Genomic DNA, 19,699 nt, shown 5'->3' on the forward strand with positions numbered 1-19,699 from the left:
ATAGATTAAAAAACAAATGTCTCCTGTGTGGCCCAGGGAACGAGATTCAGTATCTGTATAGCCCTTAATGGAAAAGAATATGAAAAAGGAAAAAGAAAGAAAGAAAGAAACTCAACAAGAATTGGGAAAAGAGCAGCTAGAAATTGCTTCTTTGAAGTTTATGATCCTGCGTATTCTTACCTTATGCGTTCCTGTCTAATTTGAGGTACAGGGCTGCCCCAGTGTAATTTTAAAATCACAGTCAAGTCTACAGTGTGGTGGCTCTGTTGTAATTGTAGATGTCTGATTTTTTCTTAAGCTTATCCTAATCTGGTTATACGAGGCTTTCGTATTGACAGTAAAATCATCAATGTATTGCCCTCTCAGAACAAAACAAATAAATGCACATACAACACAAATTTAGATTCTTAACCCAAAAATCTCTCAACCTGGGACTTTGTTTTCCAACCTGTAAAATGAGAAGCCTGGGCTACAGGGCTCTTTATCTCCTTCTCTTAACTTAAAAAAAAATACTCACATATAAATATAATCATACATGAATGTATTTACACATACAAGCACAAATATAGGCCTATGAACTGTGTCTTGAAATTACATCTCTTCCTTTCTGTAAGGCAAGTTTATGAAAAAGAAACTGAAAAGCGCATGGAATGGTACTTCACCCCTTTATGACCGTGTGGCTGGAGATCTTTTTTTCTTAGCCAAAGCAGCTCCATTTACTCTTTTCCCACCGGACTGAGCTTACGTTGTGAAAATTCTAAATTATTAGAATAGCTGTGTTATTTTGCCAGTATCTTGGGTGAAAAATGACTCGATAGCAGTCCTTCCTTTTAAAAGCTATTTTATATCCAGTGATGGTTATGTTTCCCCTTAAGAAACTACCTTATACATAACAGCAGCCCCTATAGAAAGCCCTGCAGTGCGTGGATGGTGAATCTAGTTCCTGGCTTCACATGTCTGGAAGCTGATGTGCGCTGAGGCAGGGAGCCAGTGAGCCGCTCAGAGATGGGGCAGCGACCTCCCGCCCCCCGGCCATCGCTCCTGTCCACTCCTGTTCCCACCACCCAGACCAGCTGCCTCCTCCAGTACCAGGTGTCCCCACTGTCCTGGCCTCTCCGAGATGCTCCTGCACAGGGCCATAATTCCTGGTTTTATTCCAGAACATTCCATGGGAGAGGGATCTCAGGCAAGGTGTCTCATCTTACCAGCGCTTTCCCCACCTTGAGCCCCATCTGCTGATCGTCAGAGCTCCACCAAGTCACTCGGATGTGGAAGTGCGTTGGAGAAAGGGCGGAGCTCAGGAACAAACGGGAAAATGCCAAATCACCTGGTTCCCTCCAGAGGCTGGCCTTGAATTTAGTCCCTACCCGCCTGGCCTCACCTCCCCTGAGCCAATCTCGTCTCTGCCCTGACCTCCCTCCCACCCGCCTGCCCCCCTCCCCACCCCGTGCCTCCTTCACACAAGGGGACTCAGCTGGTCTTTGTCTGCTCTGCCATCTGTCCTGTCCTCCTCCTGTCCCCCAGCTGGCCAGCTCGTCTGCGCCGGACTGCAGGGCGTGCGGCCCAGTTTGCAAATGAGAGGACCCCAGCGTCCACGAGAGTGCTTCGTCCAGGCAATGGCAATATCGAGAAACAAACCGAGGTTAAGAGGCCCTGTTTCCCTCGCCGATTAGGCCCTTCATCCGGCCCGAGTGCCTCAGGCCACCTGGGGAGAATGCGACTTCCAGTTCTTTCATGTTTTACGACTACAAAACCCCCAAACAACATCTTCCTTATGAAAGAGGCTTATCCACAAGCTAACAGAAAGGCATGAGCTTCTATGTAAATACCATTTTCTTTGCTTCTGTCTACGGACTTTCAAAAGTCTTCTGCTCCCGAAGTGTGCTTCACCCTACACCCTCTGGTGCAAAGCATGGGGCGGCCAACGCCCTCCAGAGCCCAGCTCCTAGGGCGGGGCTGGATTGCAGGAGGCACCTGGGGGGCAGACCCGGGCCAGTGACCGGGGGGGGGGGGGGGGGGGGGGGGATGGGGACCTACTGGGCTCAGGGTCGTCTGACTTGGAGGTCACCCTCAGCAAGTGAGGTGGGAAATGCTGGAGCCCACATTTCTGGCTGTCCCCTCCTCTTCCGGCACGACTCCCACAGGCCCGCAGCCCTCTCTGGGCCTCAAATTCCTCCAGCAAGCTGGGGTCACTTCTGCTTGGCATCACTCGGAACGTGAAAGGGCTTCCCCAGGGTGAGGTCCAGGCGGCTCTCAGCAGTGTCTTCCCAGCTTCCGGGTGACTCGGTTATTTTGTGTGGGGGAAGTGGGCTCCATGGAGATAGGCCCTCCCTTCCGCACAAAAGCAAGAAGCCTCCTCACCGCCAGCCGCCGTTCCGACCACTAGGACGCCTCTGGGTCCAAGTATGATTTTTAAAATTCATGAGTTACGATCTCTGCAATTCAGGATCTACCATCTGTGAGGCAAGGAAGAGGCGCCAGTTCTTTGCCAAAAAGAGCGCGAGGATTCGAAAGTGAGACAACACGGCACGTCAGACGTCAGGAATGGGTGCACGAGACGGCAGACGTCTGAGGGCTTTCGGACCCACCGACGGACTGGCGAACAGGGAGCCGGCCAGCGGCCCGCGGGCTCGGGCGGGCGCGGAGGGCGGCGCGGACGCCCCCTCCTGCCGCGGCGCTGCCTGGACGCCCTCCAGCCCGGCGCTGCTCCGGCCGCGCTCCCCCGCCCAGCCTGGCCTCCGGCTCCAGCCTCTGCAAGTGATGTTCCTGCTTTCTGTGCTGTTTTACCCAAAGGAGAGCAATTTTTCTTTTAGTCAATGATCAGGAGGGGTGACAGACGAGGAAAGGGGACAGCCAGGTTAGAGCTGAGCTCCCTCGGCTCCTGCCGCCCCCGTCCATCTGGCCGGTGCTTCACTCCAGCCCCTCCCCAGATTTCACGGAGGAGCTGCCCGGGGATCCATCAGACGGTGATGGAGGTCAGAGCAGCTTTACTTGGGGCCTTGGTGGCTTTCACATACGGACAGAAGGACACCTTATCTTGTTTATCCCACACAGACAGGTGATATTGCAGAGTAGGGAGCATAAACACACACGCACACACAGACATGCACACACACACAGACATGCACACATGCGCGCGCACACACACATGCGCACACATGTACACACAGACATGCACACATGTGTACACGTACACATGGACACACATACGCACACAGACATGCACACACAGACACACACATATGCACACAAACACATGCACACACAGACACGCACACACACGGGTGGAGGGAGTTGGAATACCTACAACATGGTTCCCTGGATCAGATGAAGGTAAAAATACAGTCCGTGCTCTCTCAAATAACAACAACATGAAGTGCTGTCTCCAGGCATCCTGGCCCTGTCACCCCGCGGCGGGAAGCCTGTTGTCCCACAGGACGCCCTGGGGAATGGTGAACTTTTACAGGTTGCTGTGGTGGGGAGGGGTCCCCAGGCTCCCCAAGTCCATGGAGTGGGGGCTCAGAAGACTGTGCCCAGCCCCAAGTCCCTCCCAGAGCAGCGCCCGCACCCGTGGCACACACACTCATCCCCAGGGAAGCTGGCTGTGCGGGCAGGGCCTTTCCTGCTCCAGCCTTTCAACGGTCCGGTGTGGCTCTCAAGTGGCCACCAGCTCCTCTCTGCTTTATCCCTGTGGGTCTCAGAGTGGGCCGGCATCAGTGTCGCCTACCACTTATGGCACACGCCTAGGCTCGCCTGCCCCAGACTCGCTGAAGCAGACCCTCGGGGCAGGGCAGGGGGCCCCATCACCCTCCAGGTCACTCTGGTGCTCACTTGGTGTGGGACCACTGCTCACTGTGACAGACTCCTGCTGCTTCAGCTTCCAGGGGCAGAAACAAGCCGGGCGGCTGCACCCTCACCAGCTCTGAACGCAGTGTGGATGCCAGAGGCGTGAGACACCAAAGGGCGAGGGCCCCTGAGAGGCCAGCATCCTCCCGGCGGTGACCCCCCTTCTTGTCTCTGATTTACCACTGGGTCCTGGGTACCAGGCATCTCTGCCTTTAGTTGCTAATCACCTTCCTCCCATCTTATAGCATAGTTTTTTTTAAAAAGGCAATATTCCCTAATAGAAATGATGAAAGTCAAAATACAGTAGTAAGAATGACACATGCTCTGATAATTTTGCTTAAAATAAAATAAAACTTCACTGGCCCACCCCCACCCCCTGTTTCTTAGAAACTCATCTCCTTCTTCCATACCCTCCCTGGGAGGCACGTTTGTAACACAAGTGATCCAAGCACCATGGGGCGTCTTCATACGATGGAATCGTTTAAGAAACAGTATAAAATGATCAAAGCCCTTTGGATTTTCAAATTCCCCCCAGAAGGGCAGCTCTGGTGTGCACCCCCACCCCCGCTTCAGTCCACAGCGAGCTCACTGATGCCACGTGAAGGAAGGTTCTCAGGAAACCCGGTGGCCTAGCCCAGAGGCCTGGCTCAGCGCCCTGAGAGGCAGTCAGTTCTGAACGTGGGCAGTGCTCTAAGAACAAGTCCTCCAGCGTCAGAGTTATAAACCTCCAGACATCCACCTGCTCCTTCCCGGCCATTCCAGACCTGTGGTCCCCAACTCCCTCTGGAGAGTCTGCCCAGGTACTCCCCGCGCCCCACAGTGCCGACAAAGTCACAGAGCAGCAGATTCGCCCTGCACTGCCTGCCTGCCTCCTTCTCGATCTCGCGTGAGCGGACATGGTGTGCACTTGTCACGGGCGTCTGCCGTCCCCGAAGATGCACAGCAGGTGGAATCTGGGCCAGGCCTGAGCCCTGCCTGAGGGCTCCAAGCTCATCACATCCCCTCCCATGACACTGCCTTGTTCTCGGTGAGAAAAACGCTCCAAGGCGCAAGTGTGAAAGAAGCAGACAGTTCAACGTTCCCAGCTCATTAACAGCGCCCATGGATCTGGGAGGTCAAGGGATCTTTTGACAGGATGCAGGGCAGAGAGGAGGAGCCTGGGATCAGTCAGGCTCAACGGGAGCCCGGGGTCCAAGTGGCCCTCGCAGGAAATCTGCACTTACTGCTCACACTTCTCAAAGCCAGGAATTCCCCCTGACGATGTGGAGGCCACGGCCGACAAGGCGGTGGGGGCACGGCAAGGCAGGTCCCACCACCGCCCTCCTCCTCTACCTAGGGGAGCCTCGCCATCCAAGATGGGCACACGGGGCTGGACCCTCCGTCTAACACAAGACTTACAGCCCAGTGACCTTGAGAATGTCCCAAATGCCTCCCCCTCCTCCCCTGTGCCCAGGGATCGCTCAGCTAAGTCAACATGCACTGTAACTGGGCAGTATCCACTCCTTTTATTTCTTTCTTTTTTTTTTTTAATTTTTAATGGAGGTACTGGGAATTGAACCCAGGACATCATGCATGCTAAGCATGCGCTCTACCACTGAGCTAGGCCTGCCTTTACCCCCTGCACTCCTTTTACCTCTAAGTCCTCAGATTTTACCCCTAAATTACTTTTAGAATGGGAACCAAAGGCTCTGATCCATCCTATTGACTCCAGGCTGTTATTATTATATTACATCACACGTAACACCCTTCGTAAGGACTGTAGCTACATTTATTAGACACCACGTGTCGGGCACAGAGCTTCATATCTATCAAGTTATCTGGTCCAGTAAAATGGGTTTTGTTATTGTTCTTCCCTTTTCACAGGGAGGTTAAGGCCCTCCCCCAGCCGCCCAGCTAGTGACTGGTGGGGCCAGGCTTTGAATCCAGACTCCTTTACTCCAGAGGCCGTATTCCCACCCCAGCCCCTTCTCCACCGAGAGCACGTTGCTAACAGGTGCAGACCGAGAATCATTTTCTTAAACAGAGGAAAAAGAAAATTTTAACTAAGCCCCAGTGTAACTCAATTCATCATAACCTCCTTCTTGTCACACATTAACTCAGAATTACTGCAAAGGAAGGAAAATGCTTTTTCTACGAAACTACAGCCAATGGGATTTCACGTTAAATATCTGCAAGTCCAAGAACAGCATTCGCGCGCCAGCCGTGCCGCTGCCACACGGAGACGGCGGCTCACCGCCGATGCCCCCACGGCCACCACTGCAAGCAGTGGGCACAACAGCCTTAATTTTCAGGTGTGAAAATCTAGCCACCTGACAAAAATGCACAGCGCCTGATAAAATCTCACACCCTCCTAGGGGGACCTACACAAACCTCACTCTTGAGCCAAGTTCTGAAGTGTGATGTCGCTGAGAGCTTTGTACCAACTGCGGAAATTTCCACCCAGTAACTTACAAGGGTAGGTGCTTCCATGTAAATGTCTCAAGGAAGCTACACTCCTCAGTCAGTGACCTAAAGTTCCTGACGACCTCCCAGAGAGAGGAAACCTCTGCCTATCTAATCCATGGAGGCACATACGTCCTAACAACAGGCAAGGGTTCACATGTCTGAAACACTCGGTTGATTCAGTCCTAATTGTTGCCGTGAGCAGGAAACCCAAGGCACCTTAGAGAAAGATTGGTATAGAAATTCTCAGAGAACATCTACTCGAAGACTGCCGGCTGCCTGAGGGCTGGGAGCTCCGGGCATCTGGACGAAAGATTCCCAGTTTCTGTGGAAGGGACGGCACTTCTGTGCTGTCTGGGCAAGTGGACGATGGACTTCACTGATCTGAGCCACAGGGGAATGGTAAGAACCCACCCCCCCACGGGGATGCTGGGAAGACTGGGTAAGTTACGGATGATAATGATGATTTATAAGTAAAATGCTTAATGAAGCCAAGAACCCAAAAACCAACCCTTCAGCAAACTTTGACCCACACACTAGAAAGATCTGAGCCCCACTGTGTGCCGGCCCCGATGTAAGCGGATCGCAGCCACTGCCCCGCTCTGCCCGTCTGAGACTGGCACTCGTATCAGCCCCATTCTGCAGATGAGAAAACCGAGGGTCCAAACCATGTGAAGCCAAGATTCAAAAGCAGGCCACCTGACCCAGAATCCAGGCTCTCCGCCTGCCCGCCCACGATGCGGCAGCTGAGGCTAGGGGTTGGGCTGACCCAAGGAAGCAGGCCTTAGAAGCCACTTTCCACCTGTCACTCAGAGGTGGCGCACGGGCTCGACACAGTGAGGGACGAGCAAAGCGCTGCTATCTCCTCCAGGCTCTGGCTCTTCAACTGTGGTTTGGGCTTTTGTTATCTCAGTCATTTGGCAGATGTTTAGTGGGTGCCGACTCCGCACGAGGTCGGGGGCTGGGCGGCAGGGATGGAGGTGACTGACACAGCCCGTATTTAGAGGCTCAGAGAAAGAAAAACATAAAATCATGTGCACTGAGTGCCATGGTAGTAGGCAGAGGGGAGGGAGGTATCCAGGAAGGACTCTGGCCCCAGAGATAAGCACAAACGAAGGCAGGCTTCCCCCGACACCTGCCTGTGGAGGCAAGGTGGGTTCCGGGCAGAGGGCGTGGTCCAGAGAGAACACACAGATACTGAGTGAGCAGACCCCTTTCTCAGAAGGCAGTGCCACCTGCTGGCCCACAAGGAGTGACTGTGGAGAAGAGAGGCTGGGACACAGGTAGGAAGGGAGTCCCTCCCACAGAGAGACTTTCAGCCAGGTTGAGCACCTTGAGATTTACATCATAGAGACGTATCCAATTCTGAAGCCAAGAGGCACAGACGCTCCTACGAAGAGAGGAACTGACGAGAGGACAGTTGTCCTCCTCTCTTAGCCAGACAAGAATCAGAGACGAGGAGGGGGAACGGCTTGGACTGGGGCACAGGGCACATCTGTGACCCCTCAGGGGCCGTGACAAGGAGCACATGATTAGACAGCTTCCTCTCATACCATTCAGGACATAACCATTTTCTGGACAGGCCGATATGCAGATCTTTAGAAACAGGAAACCCACAAGCTTCCTTTGCAAATCTTAAGGGGGACTCTGATGAAATGTCAGACTAAACGTAAGGGCTTCCGACTTTTCAATCAGCTTTTGTATCTAGTCTGTTCTTGGCAGACAAGCACTGTTATTGTTTGTAGCGATGGAACATCTCAGCCATCGGAAATGTGCCTTTCCTCCTTTTCTGAAAGGTTTCACACAGGAGGGAATTTATTGTGCAAAAGCTACTCACCACCATCCCTGCCTCCTGCATCCCACCTGCAGGTGGGTGAGTCTCGGAGATTCGAGAACCAGCATCTCCAGGTAGGTTTACAAAAATGTCAACTCCACAATCACAAAATCAAATGAGCAACCAGCTAAAATCCGAGACTACGAGAACAGTCATTAGCTCTTGGGCTCCTTGGGTTTGTTCAGGAACTGTATGAGTGATGGTGTTTAATGCTTCATAACTCACCAAAATTCAGTCCACAGGGACTAGACCAGCCTGGTGTCCAGAGAAGACTTTGGTCACCAGGGAGGGGCAAAGTGTGCCTCCGATCCCACCAAGGCGTCCCAGGACTTTGAGGGGTTGGATTGGAGCCTCAGCTGCTAGAAATCATGTTTATGTTTATTACCACATTTGTGGGTTCACACACACACACAACGTGTACTGGATGCTACAGAAAACACACGTGAAGTTCAGCTGTTATTTCCCGGAGCCTGCCTAACACACCCGGGCTGGAGCGAGTCAGCAGGGAGCAGGAGGCGGCAGGCTCCCAGCGTGACTGACCCGCTGGGCTCCAGCCCACTTACTGGACCTGCCACTCAGACTCCTAAGGGAAATTCCAGGATTCCACAAGCCACCCTGGTCATGTTTAAACGGTGACAGCTCAACCTGCTTGGCCCAACCCAGGAGGCCCTCCCTCCCATTCCTTCAACCACTGAACTAAACAAACTAAACAAAGCAAAACAAAGTTTTTACCAGGATTCAGATATTGTTTGTCTCGCAGAAAACGTGAGCATCTGACCTGATGGCCCTACCTTCCACTTTAAAGAGACATCTGGAAAATTCACGAAGCCCGCCCCGCTCCCCGCTACTGAGGGAAGCGACAAGGACGAAGACGCCACCCAGGACGCCACCGCTTTCCTGAGGACAGCCTGGCTAGATATCCGCGTGCTCTTCCTGCTCCAGTGGAGGCTCCCAGTTACGCTTAGACAGACATCAAAATAATAATCATCTGGGGAAAAAAATCTCCATTCATCAGATGCATTTTAGTGACGTCTCCAGGGTAAAATTGGGCTGTGGGAAAGGTTCTCACATTTTCTGGGCACAGGTGTTGGTCGGATCTGGGGTGGCGCAGTGGGGTTTGAACGCCCAGGGGTCCGATGTGCACAGGACAGCCGCACACCGAGGGAGGCGGAGGCCCCCACCCGCCGGCAGAGGCCGCAGCATCCGGACCGGGAGCTCGGCATCCTCCACGCACGCTTAGCAACAGCGCCCCGCGCGCAGCCAATCGCGCGGCGCCGCCGAGGTTACCCGCGAGCATTGACCGGGAGTAACCCCGGCGCGGGCGGCGGCGGCGGCGGGCGGCGGCCACTGCGCACGCGCAGCAGGGCTCACCTGCGGGGCTCGCACCTACGCGCGGGAGGAGCCCAGCCCCGCGGTGCTCATCTCCTCCAACCATTCAGAGTTTAGGGCTGCCGAGAAACACGGGAACCTCCAGGAAGCCTCCGCCAGACACGCAGCCAGCTCTACCTCTGAGAGAAGGTGCGCCCCAGCCGCCCGGCGGGGACAGCGCAGACGTCACCCTGGGCCCCAGGCCTGCAGGGTCAGCATCCGCACGAGCCAAGATAAGAGATGGATTTTACTCCACATTTAAAGCCGGCGGAAGAGCCCCGTCTCAGTCGACCGGCCAAAGCCCCACCTACCCAAGAGCATGCAGGTGAAAATTGGCCAGAATGAATTCGCCCCTTGGAGACCAGCCAGGCTCATCGCCCTTGGAAGGAACTTCGGTGGGGGTGGAGGACCGGGGCCCGATTACTCCGTCCTAGAGGGTGAGGACAAGCAGAGGTTCCCGGCACAGTCCCCAGCCAGGTGGACGGAGTTCTGATCCAGGATGCAGACCAACACTGCCCCCAGCCCAGCCCATGAAGGAAATCTGGGTGCCCACTTCCTCAGGAGGTGGGGAGGCTTTTGTGGTATCTCCATCTGGGGTTGTGTATGTCATGGGTGAAAAAGAGATGAGAAAAACAGCTCATCTTGGGGGGGGCCTGCGAAATGACAAAGGGGGAAGAGTTCAGAACGCATCTGGTTGAGAGGCAGGTGGTTAAGGCTTGAGGTCTAATCCAGAATCCGAGGGCTGCCTCCCTCTAGCCCCCCTTCCCTCCTGTGTGAGGGCCATGCTGACAATGCCCCGTGGCTTTCCCATGAGTACTTACTGATGCCATGTGCCAAAGCAAACAGCATTTTCTCAGTAAACAGGTATTTTTAATTAAAAAATAACCACTGCTCCCCAAAAAGTGGGAAGGAAGAAATAACAACTGAGAAGTCCCCCATAAAACTCCTAAAAGATTCACTTTCAAGATTGGTGGTTGAGATATCCAGGCAAGGGACTTTTGCCTTATGACAGTAAAAGAAACAGAAAGAGTGACTTGTACCCTGCTCTTCCACTGATCTCCACCCTTGACAGTTTACAGCCGAGAGTAAGAACATTCCAGCAGGGGATCCTGCTTGCTGCCCTGCCCCCATGGATGCCTCGGCAGTACCTACTCCCAAAGCAGGACTCCAGCCTCATTTCCCCCAAGAGCCACGGCTCTTTCCTCCTTTCCAGGGATCCCTGGGTCCTGAGGCACCAGGTTGCTGTTTTGTACCTGGTTAAGCGTTTTTCCTTCCAACGCGTGAGCTCATTTCCAAGAACCAAGAGTATAGCAAGCGTACATGGGTTCTCCGCAAAGCAGAGCTTGGATCAACAAATGAACATGACTAGAATTCAGATTTCAGCTCAAAAGAAGCCTTTTCTAAGAATTAGAGTTGTGCAAACAAGGACCTGGCCACGTGGGGAGTTGCTGGAAGTGGTCAGACAGAGGCTGGCCACCTGTGGTTGGGATGGGGCAAGAGGGATGGCTCCATGGGTGAGAGGTCAGGCGCGGGAGCTCCCAGGCCCCTTTGGGCTCCAAGATTCTCTAAATGTAGGTCTCAGTTGGACATAATCGCAGTCATGAAGTCACTCTGGCATGTCTTAATTTTGACACTGAATGCCGCTTATCCCACAGCACAAAGGTGATGAACAACAACACAGCTGACAAAGTGGGAAGTAAAGCTGGTGGCTGTGGTCCAGGCTGGGCTGCTGCCCGCTCAGCAGCCTCCGTCCTCGACTCTGAAAGCTCCTCCTGGTGCCTCTTCTCAAATTGTGGACAAAATCACTCAGTGCCAGATAGATTTTAGTTTAGTTTAGTTTAGTTTAGTTTTGGTTTGGAGTTTTTTTTTTTTTTTTTTTTTAAGTACGAGATAGATTTTATATGACAGCAAGCTTTCCTATGAAGGTTTTGGAACTTCATCGACTTAGGTTTCATAGGGAAATGCACCTCCATCCTACAGACCCCGCGTTTGTCCCATGCAGTCTTTCTAAATGATTTTAATCTGACCCATGTGGTTACCTTTGTTCCTTAAATAAGCCAATCTGTTGATTCTAGAACTGAACTCAAAGAGAGCAGGTGTCTGGTTACTAAACATTTTCTTCTGCCAATTTATAAACAAAAGAAATGGTTTCATGTTCAGCAAAATGTCACCGTGGGTTATTTCTTGGCCTTGGCCGATTAGATTCTGGTTTATAAGAGAGGACATTCATTCAAGCATGTGGGATTTTCAAGTCATGAGCATATTTGGGGTGTTAACGGAAGGCAGGAGGGCACCCACCCAGCAGATGAAAATGAGTGTGGTAAGAATGTCCTAAAAAGTGACACCGTGACACGAACTCACCACTGAGCAGAGCACAGTCCTGCAAAGTCACATTGAGGAGACCAGATGGCCAGGCACACTCTCCAGAAAAATGGTAGAGTATCAGTGTGCCCGAGTATGGAGACTGCCAATCGGAAGGTGACGGAGGTGGCCCAACATTGAAGCAAAGAAGAGGAGACTTCAATGCCAAGATTGGCGCGGCTGCCTGTGCCGTGTCTACCAGGGCTGCCCAGCCTGCCGGCGCCACACCTGGACCCTGCACCTCTGATTCCAGGTCCCAGATGATGATGGCTTGGCTTCCACACAGAGGGCTCCAAGGTGGGTAGGATGTGCTGGCTGGAGAAGGGGAGCTGAGACCCCTCGGATATTAAAGTTCTGCCTGTGAACTAGCAGACCCTTTTGGTTTTGTATGTGGTCACGCTGCATTCATCTGTCGTGAGAGTCCGCCCATCCTCCACAGTTTTTCAAAGCCTCTTTCGGGGCCCGAAAGGCAGAGGATCAGAACTATTCCAGAAGACCTCATCACCAAAGGGGCCTGAGTGGGTGACCTGCCTCCTGCCCCAGGGAGCCACCGCGAACCTGAGAACTGGCCCCAGAGGGGAAGGGAGGAGCTCTCCAGCCATCTGGCGACCTGGGTCATGGGGCTCCCTGTGTGACGCCCTAGCTTCACTCAAGCACAGAGCCTTGCAAGCAGAGCTCATGTTCGCCACAAAGCACTGAAGGACCAGCCACAGCCTCAAATAAAGACAAAGACAGAGTATTAAAAGCAATTTCCTTTTGCACCACAAAGAAAACCCACCTTCACATGAGGGGCCCCCAGGAGCACAAAAGTCATTCACTCGTGCTAGGGAAATACAGATCCGCCTTCGCACCGGAGCAGCCCGCCCTGCTTCCTTTAAGACTTCCTTCTCCAGTCTTCCTTTAACCAGCCTTCCCTTCCCATCCCTGTCCCAGCCTGTTAGAGCAAGTCACCCAGGGCTTGGTTGGAAGCCAATCTTCTCTTAACGGAATTCCTGAAAGGGATTTTAATGGTACATTCTTCTCATTTGAGCCAGCCTGTCATTGCTGGCCGGCCTTGTGAAATCGCTCTGGAAATTAAGAGAAAGCAAACTTCAATTTGAGAAGGGTGTGCAAACACAGTTTGATAGCTCAGAAGCAAACCAATACAGATAATCCGACGAGGAGCCACCCAGGATGTCCAACCCCGTCCTGGCGCTTGGCGAGGGTGCTGCCGGGTCTGCTTGCAGAGCAGGGGGTGCTGTCTTGCTCCGTCCGAGTGCTGCCGTGTTGAGACAACAGCCTGGCTGACGAGGGGTAAAGAAAACTGCAAAGCCCCAGCTTGGATTACTTTTGTTCTCAACTCACAGGCCACCTTCGGAGGGGTATTTAATGCCTAGGAATCGCCTGTGTGTGTGTAGCACACCACGCAACAGCCTGCCCTCCCTGGTGAGGGGTGGACACTAAGCTCTCCAAAGGACCAGGGCACCTCCTTATGGGTCCCCATGGAAGACAGAGGTGACTGGCATCCAAGCAGGCCAGTTAAAGGGAAAAGAAGTCAGAGTTGGCAGTCAAGGTGCCCCCCAGTGGCTTTGTAAATGGGGGTGAGGCCCAGGTGCCAGGGTGGCCCAGTGGTGTGCCACTAGATGTCCTGTTGGGTCTTAGCTTCAGGCCTGCTTTCCCCTTCGCCTCCTCTGCTCCTAGGACCTGGGGTACAGTCTCTGAACCTCATGTACCCCACATGTTGAAAGGACGGAATTGGTCTCTGAGCCCAGTGGACCAAAGGACCCAGCGCAGGGCCTGCCTTACAGGAAGCAGAGGCTGCTCTCAGAAGTCTGTCACACGGGGCTGAGCGAGGACAATTAAACTGCATTGTTCCCGAAGTCCCTGGACACAATAGTTGGTGTGACGACACCAAGGGCCATATTGTTCCAAATCATTTGTCCCATCAGCCAACGCTACGTGAGTGAATTCCTTGAGGGAAGGTAATCACCGTGTCAGAAGCCCATGGAATTACCCGTGGGGTGCGCTTCCTCCCCCGAGGACGGTCCCTCTCACAGCTGTGTTCTCTGCTAGGAATCTATTACACGGCCTCTTTTTTTTGCTCCAAAGACATCATTAATCATACGGTGAAAACGTAACTACAATTGAAAATACAAGATGTTTTCTTGTAAACACCGTATTCAATGCCTGGCAATCCTCAAGCTCAAGAATCTTAAAGATGCAATGCCTGACATCTCCTTCTTAAAAATATTGCTGTGGGGGAGGGTGGAGCTCAGCGGTAGAGCACGTGCCTAGCATGCACGAGGTCCTGGGTTCGATCCCCAGTTCCTCCAATAAAAAAAAAATACTGCTATGGATTCACTCATGGCCTTTCTTCTAAGGATTACGAAGCTCTCTTTCTCCATCTTCTTTCTTTGAAATAATTGTGCGGGAGGGTGTAATACTGTTCCAATCCCAGGGCCAAGCTTTGCTGCAGCATCCTATGTGGACTTGATGCGGCTGCAACTTACTCTGGGAGGAAGAGTCTTCCCTGGACTGTACTGGAGTGGCCCAGGGTCTCTGTGATGGACCAGGAGCCCGACGGCCGGGCCCCAGCCTTGGCTCTGACCTTGAGCAGGTCACTGCAGCCCTCGGGCTCCTGAGTCCTTCATTGTACAACCGGACGCTCTGGAAACCCCCAGCTCTCGCGTTCTCAGGTGCCTCTGCCTCCCCGACGAGTCCAAGCCCAGCGAGATCGTTGCCACGAGCTCCGCAGGCACCGCTGAATTTTTCAAGAATTAAAACCAATCGACTCCATCCAGAGAGAAGGACAACACGGTAAGAGAAGTAAGAGAAAAAGCTCCTGCCACAAAGGCTGGTCACACCTGGCGTCACACAGAGCTGACGCCAGATATAAAACTGCCACCGAGAGAAAAGGGAAATGCTTGCCAGGCCGGCAGCACGGCAGACGGGCCCTGTGGGACCCAAGCCTGGAGAAGGAGCCCCACTTCCCCGCGGCTGCGGGAACCCCGCACCCCGAGGCCCGGCACCAGGCGGGGCACGGGCTCCAAGCCGGACAGCGGGCTTGGACACCATCATCACAGCTCAGGGTCCCGACAAGCCCTTAACACTCAGCTCCCTTTCTATTCCGTGAGAAGGTGGACAGGTATCTCCCACCCTAAGTGTACGCGGGACTGAAGCCCCATCTAAGTCCTGAACCGCGGGGCACCAAGAACAAAGGTAACATCGGGGCCCGGCGGGAAGAGGGGCAGGGAGAGGGAGGTGGACACAGGCGCTGCCTCTGGGCGGGGCGCTGGGGAAGGAAGCCCAACAGAGAAGTCAGGCCTGGCGGGTTGGGAAACCAGCGACCGGACACTCCAGACCGATGGTGCCCGCCTCTCCCTCCGGCTGCAGCCACCTCTGACTCACAGGCAGGTGCCTGGGGCCCACTTCCTACTGCTCCCCGCCTGAGCCCACACAGGTTACTGCAGGGCAAGTGTCTATCCGGCAGCAGGCGGGCGGGGCTCCCAGGAGGCCACCGGGGATGGATGGCGGTGGCCTCTCCTCCGCTAACGAAGAGGCCAGCACCGAGGGCCCACTTTGACAATTAGTGTGACCAGTTCTAACATTCAGAGAACCCAGGGTGGGCAAGCTGCACACCTGACCAGGGAAGACTCTTCACTCACCAGCACTGGGTGAGCACCTGCCGTGTTGGATTTCAAAGCAAGATTCCGCCACAGTTTAGAGATGTTTGCATTTCTGCGTGGCAAGCTGTCTTCACTTTAGAGGATACACATCCAAGTGTTTCCAATATCATGACCACGTTTCTAAGGCCACATGTGACACGTGGGCAGAAACTTACCCGTGTTGCCCATGGGTTTGCTGTCAACAGAGACAGATCAAGGCAAAACCTCATAAGGCCTTCCTGGTCACTCGGTGCATTTTTTTTCAGTAAAATATTTGTTCAAGTTGAGAAGGAAAAGCTGTAACCCTAGGTCGGAATTTCAATAGGCTCAGACAAACAGGCCCAACCCTGAGCCTATCACAGAATTTCTTTCTTAACAAAACAGGCTGGCACACTCTGAAAACGTAAGTCGCAGATAACAGTGCTATCCTGCCAGCCACTGAGAAGGTTTGGGATCTGTTCCTGGTGTGCAGACAGATATAAAGCCATCCAACAACCAACGTGGCTCGGGGGTCCTAGGGACCAGTTCTAAAATCATGGTTACAAGGAATTCCAGAGCTGCCCACACCAACCGTCTCTAAAGCTTCACTCCAGGAGGGTAGGAAACAAAATGTAGGCGATAGGGAACAGAAAAATGAAAAGTAAAAAGGTGCCTCTTGGTGGATCTTCTTCAAAAAGAAAGATGGATTGAATCTGGATTTGAATCCTAAACAATTAAAATATTCCGGTGGTACCTGAGTCATTTTGTTCCAAATTCCTCATAGATTTTCAAGTTGTTTTAAGTGATTCATTGGAAACTAAGGACCATTGTTCCTGGGTGATGTCTAACGTGTCTCTTCCAGTCGGTACCTGCCTCCCAAAAGACGGACAGCTGGTGGGTGCGTGGAGCAGGGGTGGGGGTGCGTGTGAAGAGTGAGGTCCACAGGAGGAAGTTGGTCAAGCTCGAAACGGAAATACTAACACAAGGAGGCTTTAACTCTACACACTCTGAAAATCAAGAGCTGAAAAAGGTGCATCCAGGTTGCTGAGAACACTCCAAATCCGTCAGTCATCAGTTCCTGCCAACACGCAGCAGGCTGGCGGCAGGCTCCCGCGTGCATGCGGCTGTCCCAAGAGCTCCCGAGTCCCTTCCTCTCCACCTCTTCTGCTTTTATTGATAGCCCACCAGCACACCCCGTGAGTCCTTTCGAGGCCCTTAAACACACAAGGCTAGTTTCCAGAGAGATCACTCTAGGTCACTGGCTACTTTTTAACACTTCAAGCTTGGGAGGAAGCATCTGTCTTCCATTTGGCTCAGAATTAAAGTATTTAAAACCAATGGTCCCATCTTGAAAGGCCAACATAAGCAGCATCCCGTAAAGAGGACCCTCCAAGTGCAGACCGGAAACTGGCACACAGGGACCCTGGTCAAACTTTGTGATCATATCGGAGGTTAAGAACCACTGTGTGACTCACAGACAAAGAAAACAAACTTACGGTTACTGAAGGAGAAAGAGGGGGAGGGATAAATTAGGAGTTTGGGATTAACAGGTACACACTACTATATATAAAGTAGATAAACAACAGACACCTGCTGTGCAGCACAGGGAACTATATTCAGTATCTGTAATAATCTACAATGGAAAAGAATATGAAAAGGAGTATATGTGTGTGTATATATATATATATATGTAAATAACTTTTGCTGTACACCAGAAACTAACACAACATTGTCAATCAACTATACATTATAATAAAAATAAAAAAGATCCACTGTGAATCTTGAGTCATCTAATCCGACCTGTTCAAATTCTAGGTAAGGGAAAAACCTGAGCCTGAGGCAACAAAATAAACTGACCACAGCTGAGCCCTGAGACTCAGCCTCCCAACTTCCGGACCCAGGTCTCCCCAAATAACACGTTTCTCCCTTCGCAGGCTCCTCCCACCTCTGAACACCCACAGCAGCCCCCTCCCTACCTTTCTTCCTCCACCAGGGTCCTTCTGGGACTGAGTAGGAAAGATCCTTGAATTCGATGTTGACGGCCGCCCTCCGCGGCAAGGAGGAAAGGCGCTGGGCCTCTGTGAGGTTGTTGTCCACTTTCTTAAGGTGCCCATTCAGCAGCTCCGTCTCGGCGACATCCATGTTGCTGGAGACCACCTCGTCCACCGAGACGCACACCGACTTGGGCTCGGTCATGGCTGCAGAGTAACCGCTGGCGTTCTAGAAAGAAGGGGAGGAAGCCCCAAGAGAGGCTGCGAGTTACCCCAAGGGAAGGACACAAGGGACTTGCCAGTAGGCTCAGGGCCATGCGTCAGTCAGAGCAACAGCCCTTACACGACACAGAGCCCTCGGCTTGACAGAAAGGATGCTCACCTGGAGGAAGTCCTCACCTCCAGCCCTCACTTTTTCTTCTCCTAAAATCATGCTAAAGACAAAATGTCAAACTGCTCTACCATCTTATTTAGGAATCATAAAATCTAATTCCAAAACTATAATAAATAAACCAGTTGTCTCAAAGAATGAAACACTGGTCACCATACAAAAATTATCTATTTACGGTCCACTCATTAAAAAAAACCATAAAGATGCATGAGGCTGCTAAGAAATGCATAATTGGAAAAACTTTATGTAAAATGAGGTCTTCTAGTGCCTTCCTCCCGGGACCTCGTAAACGCGCCTCAGGAGCAGGGGCGCCCCCTGCAGCGCCAGGGTCTGTGGGAGGCAGCCTTGGTGTTTTCCTTGTAAGTTCTGCAAGCCCCTTACACTTCTCCTCTCTCACTGTAGCTTCATAATAGCGCTGAGAAGTCAGAAAGGCTGATTTTGTTTTTCTCTATGATACAGATAAGGAAACTGAGGCCCAGACTATGTTAAGGAAGCTGCTCTGAGCCCTGTGACCACATGAGGAGCAGAAGGGATCCCAGAACATGTCATCTTAAGAGAGAGGTGGGTGCCTCTTCCACCCCCACCACCAGGGTATTTGATACATAGCCACGTTGGTTTTTCAAGCTTTCACTGGGAGGCAAGTGAACTGTTACAGACGTGCCAAGAACCAAAAGCGTTTATGCAAAGAAAGGAACATCTTTTTCTAATGGCTTGATCTCACTGGACGAATCAACACGCCCCAGGCACCCCAGAGCGCAGGAGAGCCCTGGGGTGGACTAACGCTATGCTGCGCTTTTTCTAGCTGTCTCTTAAATCAAGAGAGGACGTTCGACAGTGCCCAACCATGGGCCTTCGGTGAGGCTTCTCCCCCCTGTCGAAGGCAGCCGGCCTGACGGGGGAGCCCGTCGACAACCGCCTTAGATAGCTCAGGCCCTTCTGACGGCCGTGGGGCCAGGACACTCGGCCAGGGTGCTATTTGTTCTGAGGAGGAACTGCATCTTGCTGCTATTTTTTTCTGTAGGTCTGTTAGGTATTTCTTTAAAGAGGATGGCTTTTGGATTGTCATTATTTCTAGTAAAAAAATGGAAAACAAAACCAGAGCGTGGACCATCTGTAAATATCCTTACAAACCCCAGCAACTCTGGCGACCGAACAAGCCCATCCCCGGTTAGAATGTCCTCTTGGGGGTGCGTGACGGCGTCGCTGGCAAGCGGGCATATTTCCATCACGGCATTTAAGGGCTCAGAAATCTTGGGGGCTTCGAATATTTAAAGCACAAATAACGGGATGGGGAGACGTGGGCCCAGGGTTTTCTCTTTCTCGTGATGTTTGAAAATGCTGCTTTGCTGTTGAAGAAAAAGACACGTCACTCACACACACACACACACACACACACCCCTCCGAGGCATCGCCTACCTCGGAAAAGCTTAACCAGATCAAAACTTAGCTCATCCACTATACTATTCTGTGGATTAAAATTAAAGTGCTGAGTAAAACTCTGACAAAATTAATCCTGGTTTGCCTCTGGCACTGAGCACGTGAGATGCTTCAAACGCAAACATGAGTAGGTTCGTGCATCCCCTACACAGCCGGGGAGGTTTGCGTTGGTCTGAGGACGGGACTCCTCAGAGCCAGGCTGAGAAAGGGCCTCTGCCGCTCCCAGGAGGGCCCCGCAGGACGTCGCCTCGGCAGCCCTGCTTGCCCCGAGCCCTCTGGGTGGGGCTTATCGCAGGAACAAGAGGACACCCCGCCTTAGCTCAGCGCGCTCTGGGCTTGGCCCGTTGGGAAAGAACATGCCCCTTCAGCTCCGGCACCCATAGCAGCACCGAATGCCGTCCCTTTG

General features: G+C 52.6%; 1 protein-coding gene across 5 annotated transcripts in view; it reads right to left on the reverse strand.

The window, feature by feature from the left end:
* ABCG1 (ATP binding cassette subfamily G member 1) overlaps positions 1–19,699 on the reverse strand; it is a 79,980-nt gene that overhangs the window by 40,815 nt on the left and 19,466 nt on the right. For all 5 annotated transcript variants that reach the window (XM_074349922.1, XM_074349964.1, XM_074349873.1 and 2 more), the window contains one exon: positions 17,451–17,694. In XM_074349922.1, the coding sequence (XP_074206023.1) occupies positions 17,451–17,694 (244 nt within the window). The remainder of the gene's footprint in view (positions 1–17,450; positions 17,695–19,699) is intronic.

This window comes from Camelus bactrianus, chromosome 1, assembly GCF_048773025.1.
Source record: "Camelus bactrianus isolate YW-2024 breed Bactrian camel chromosome 1, ASM4877302v1, whole genome shotgun sequence".
NCBI lineage: Eukaryota > Metazoa > Chordata > Mammalia > Artiodactyla > Camelidae > Camelus > Camelus bactrianus.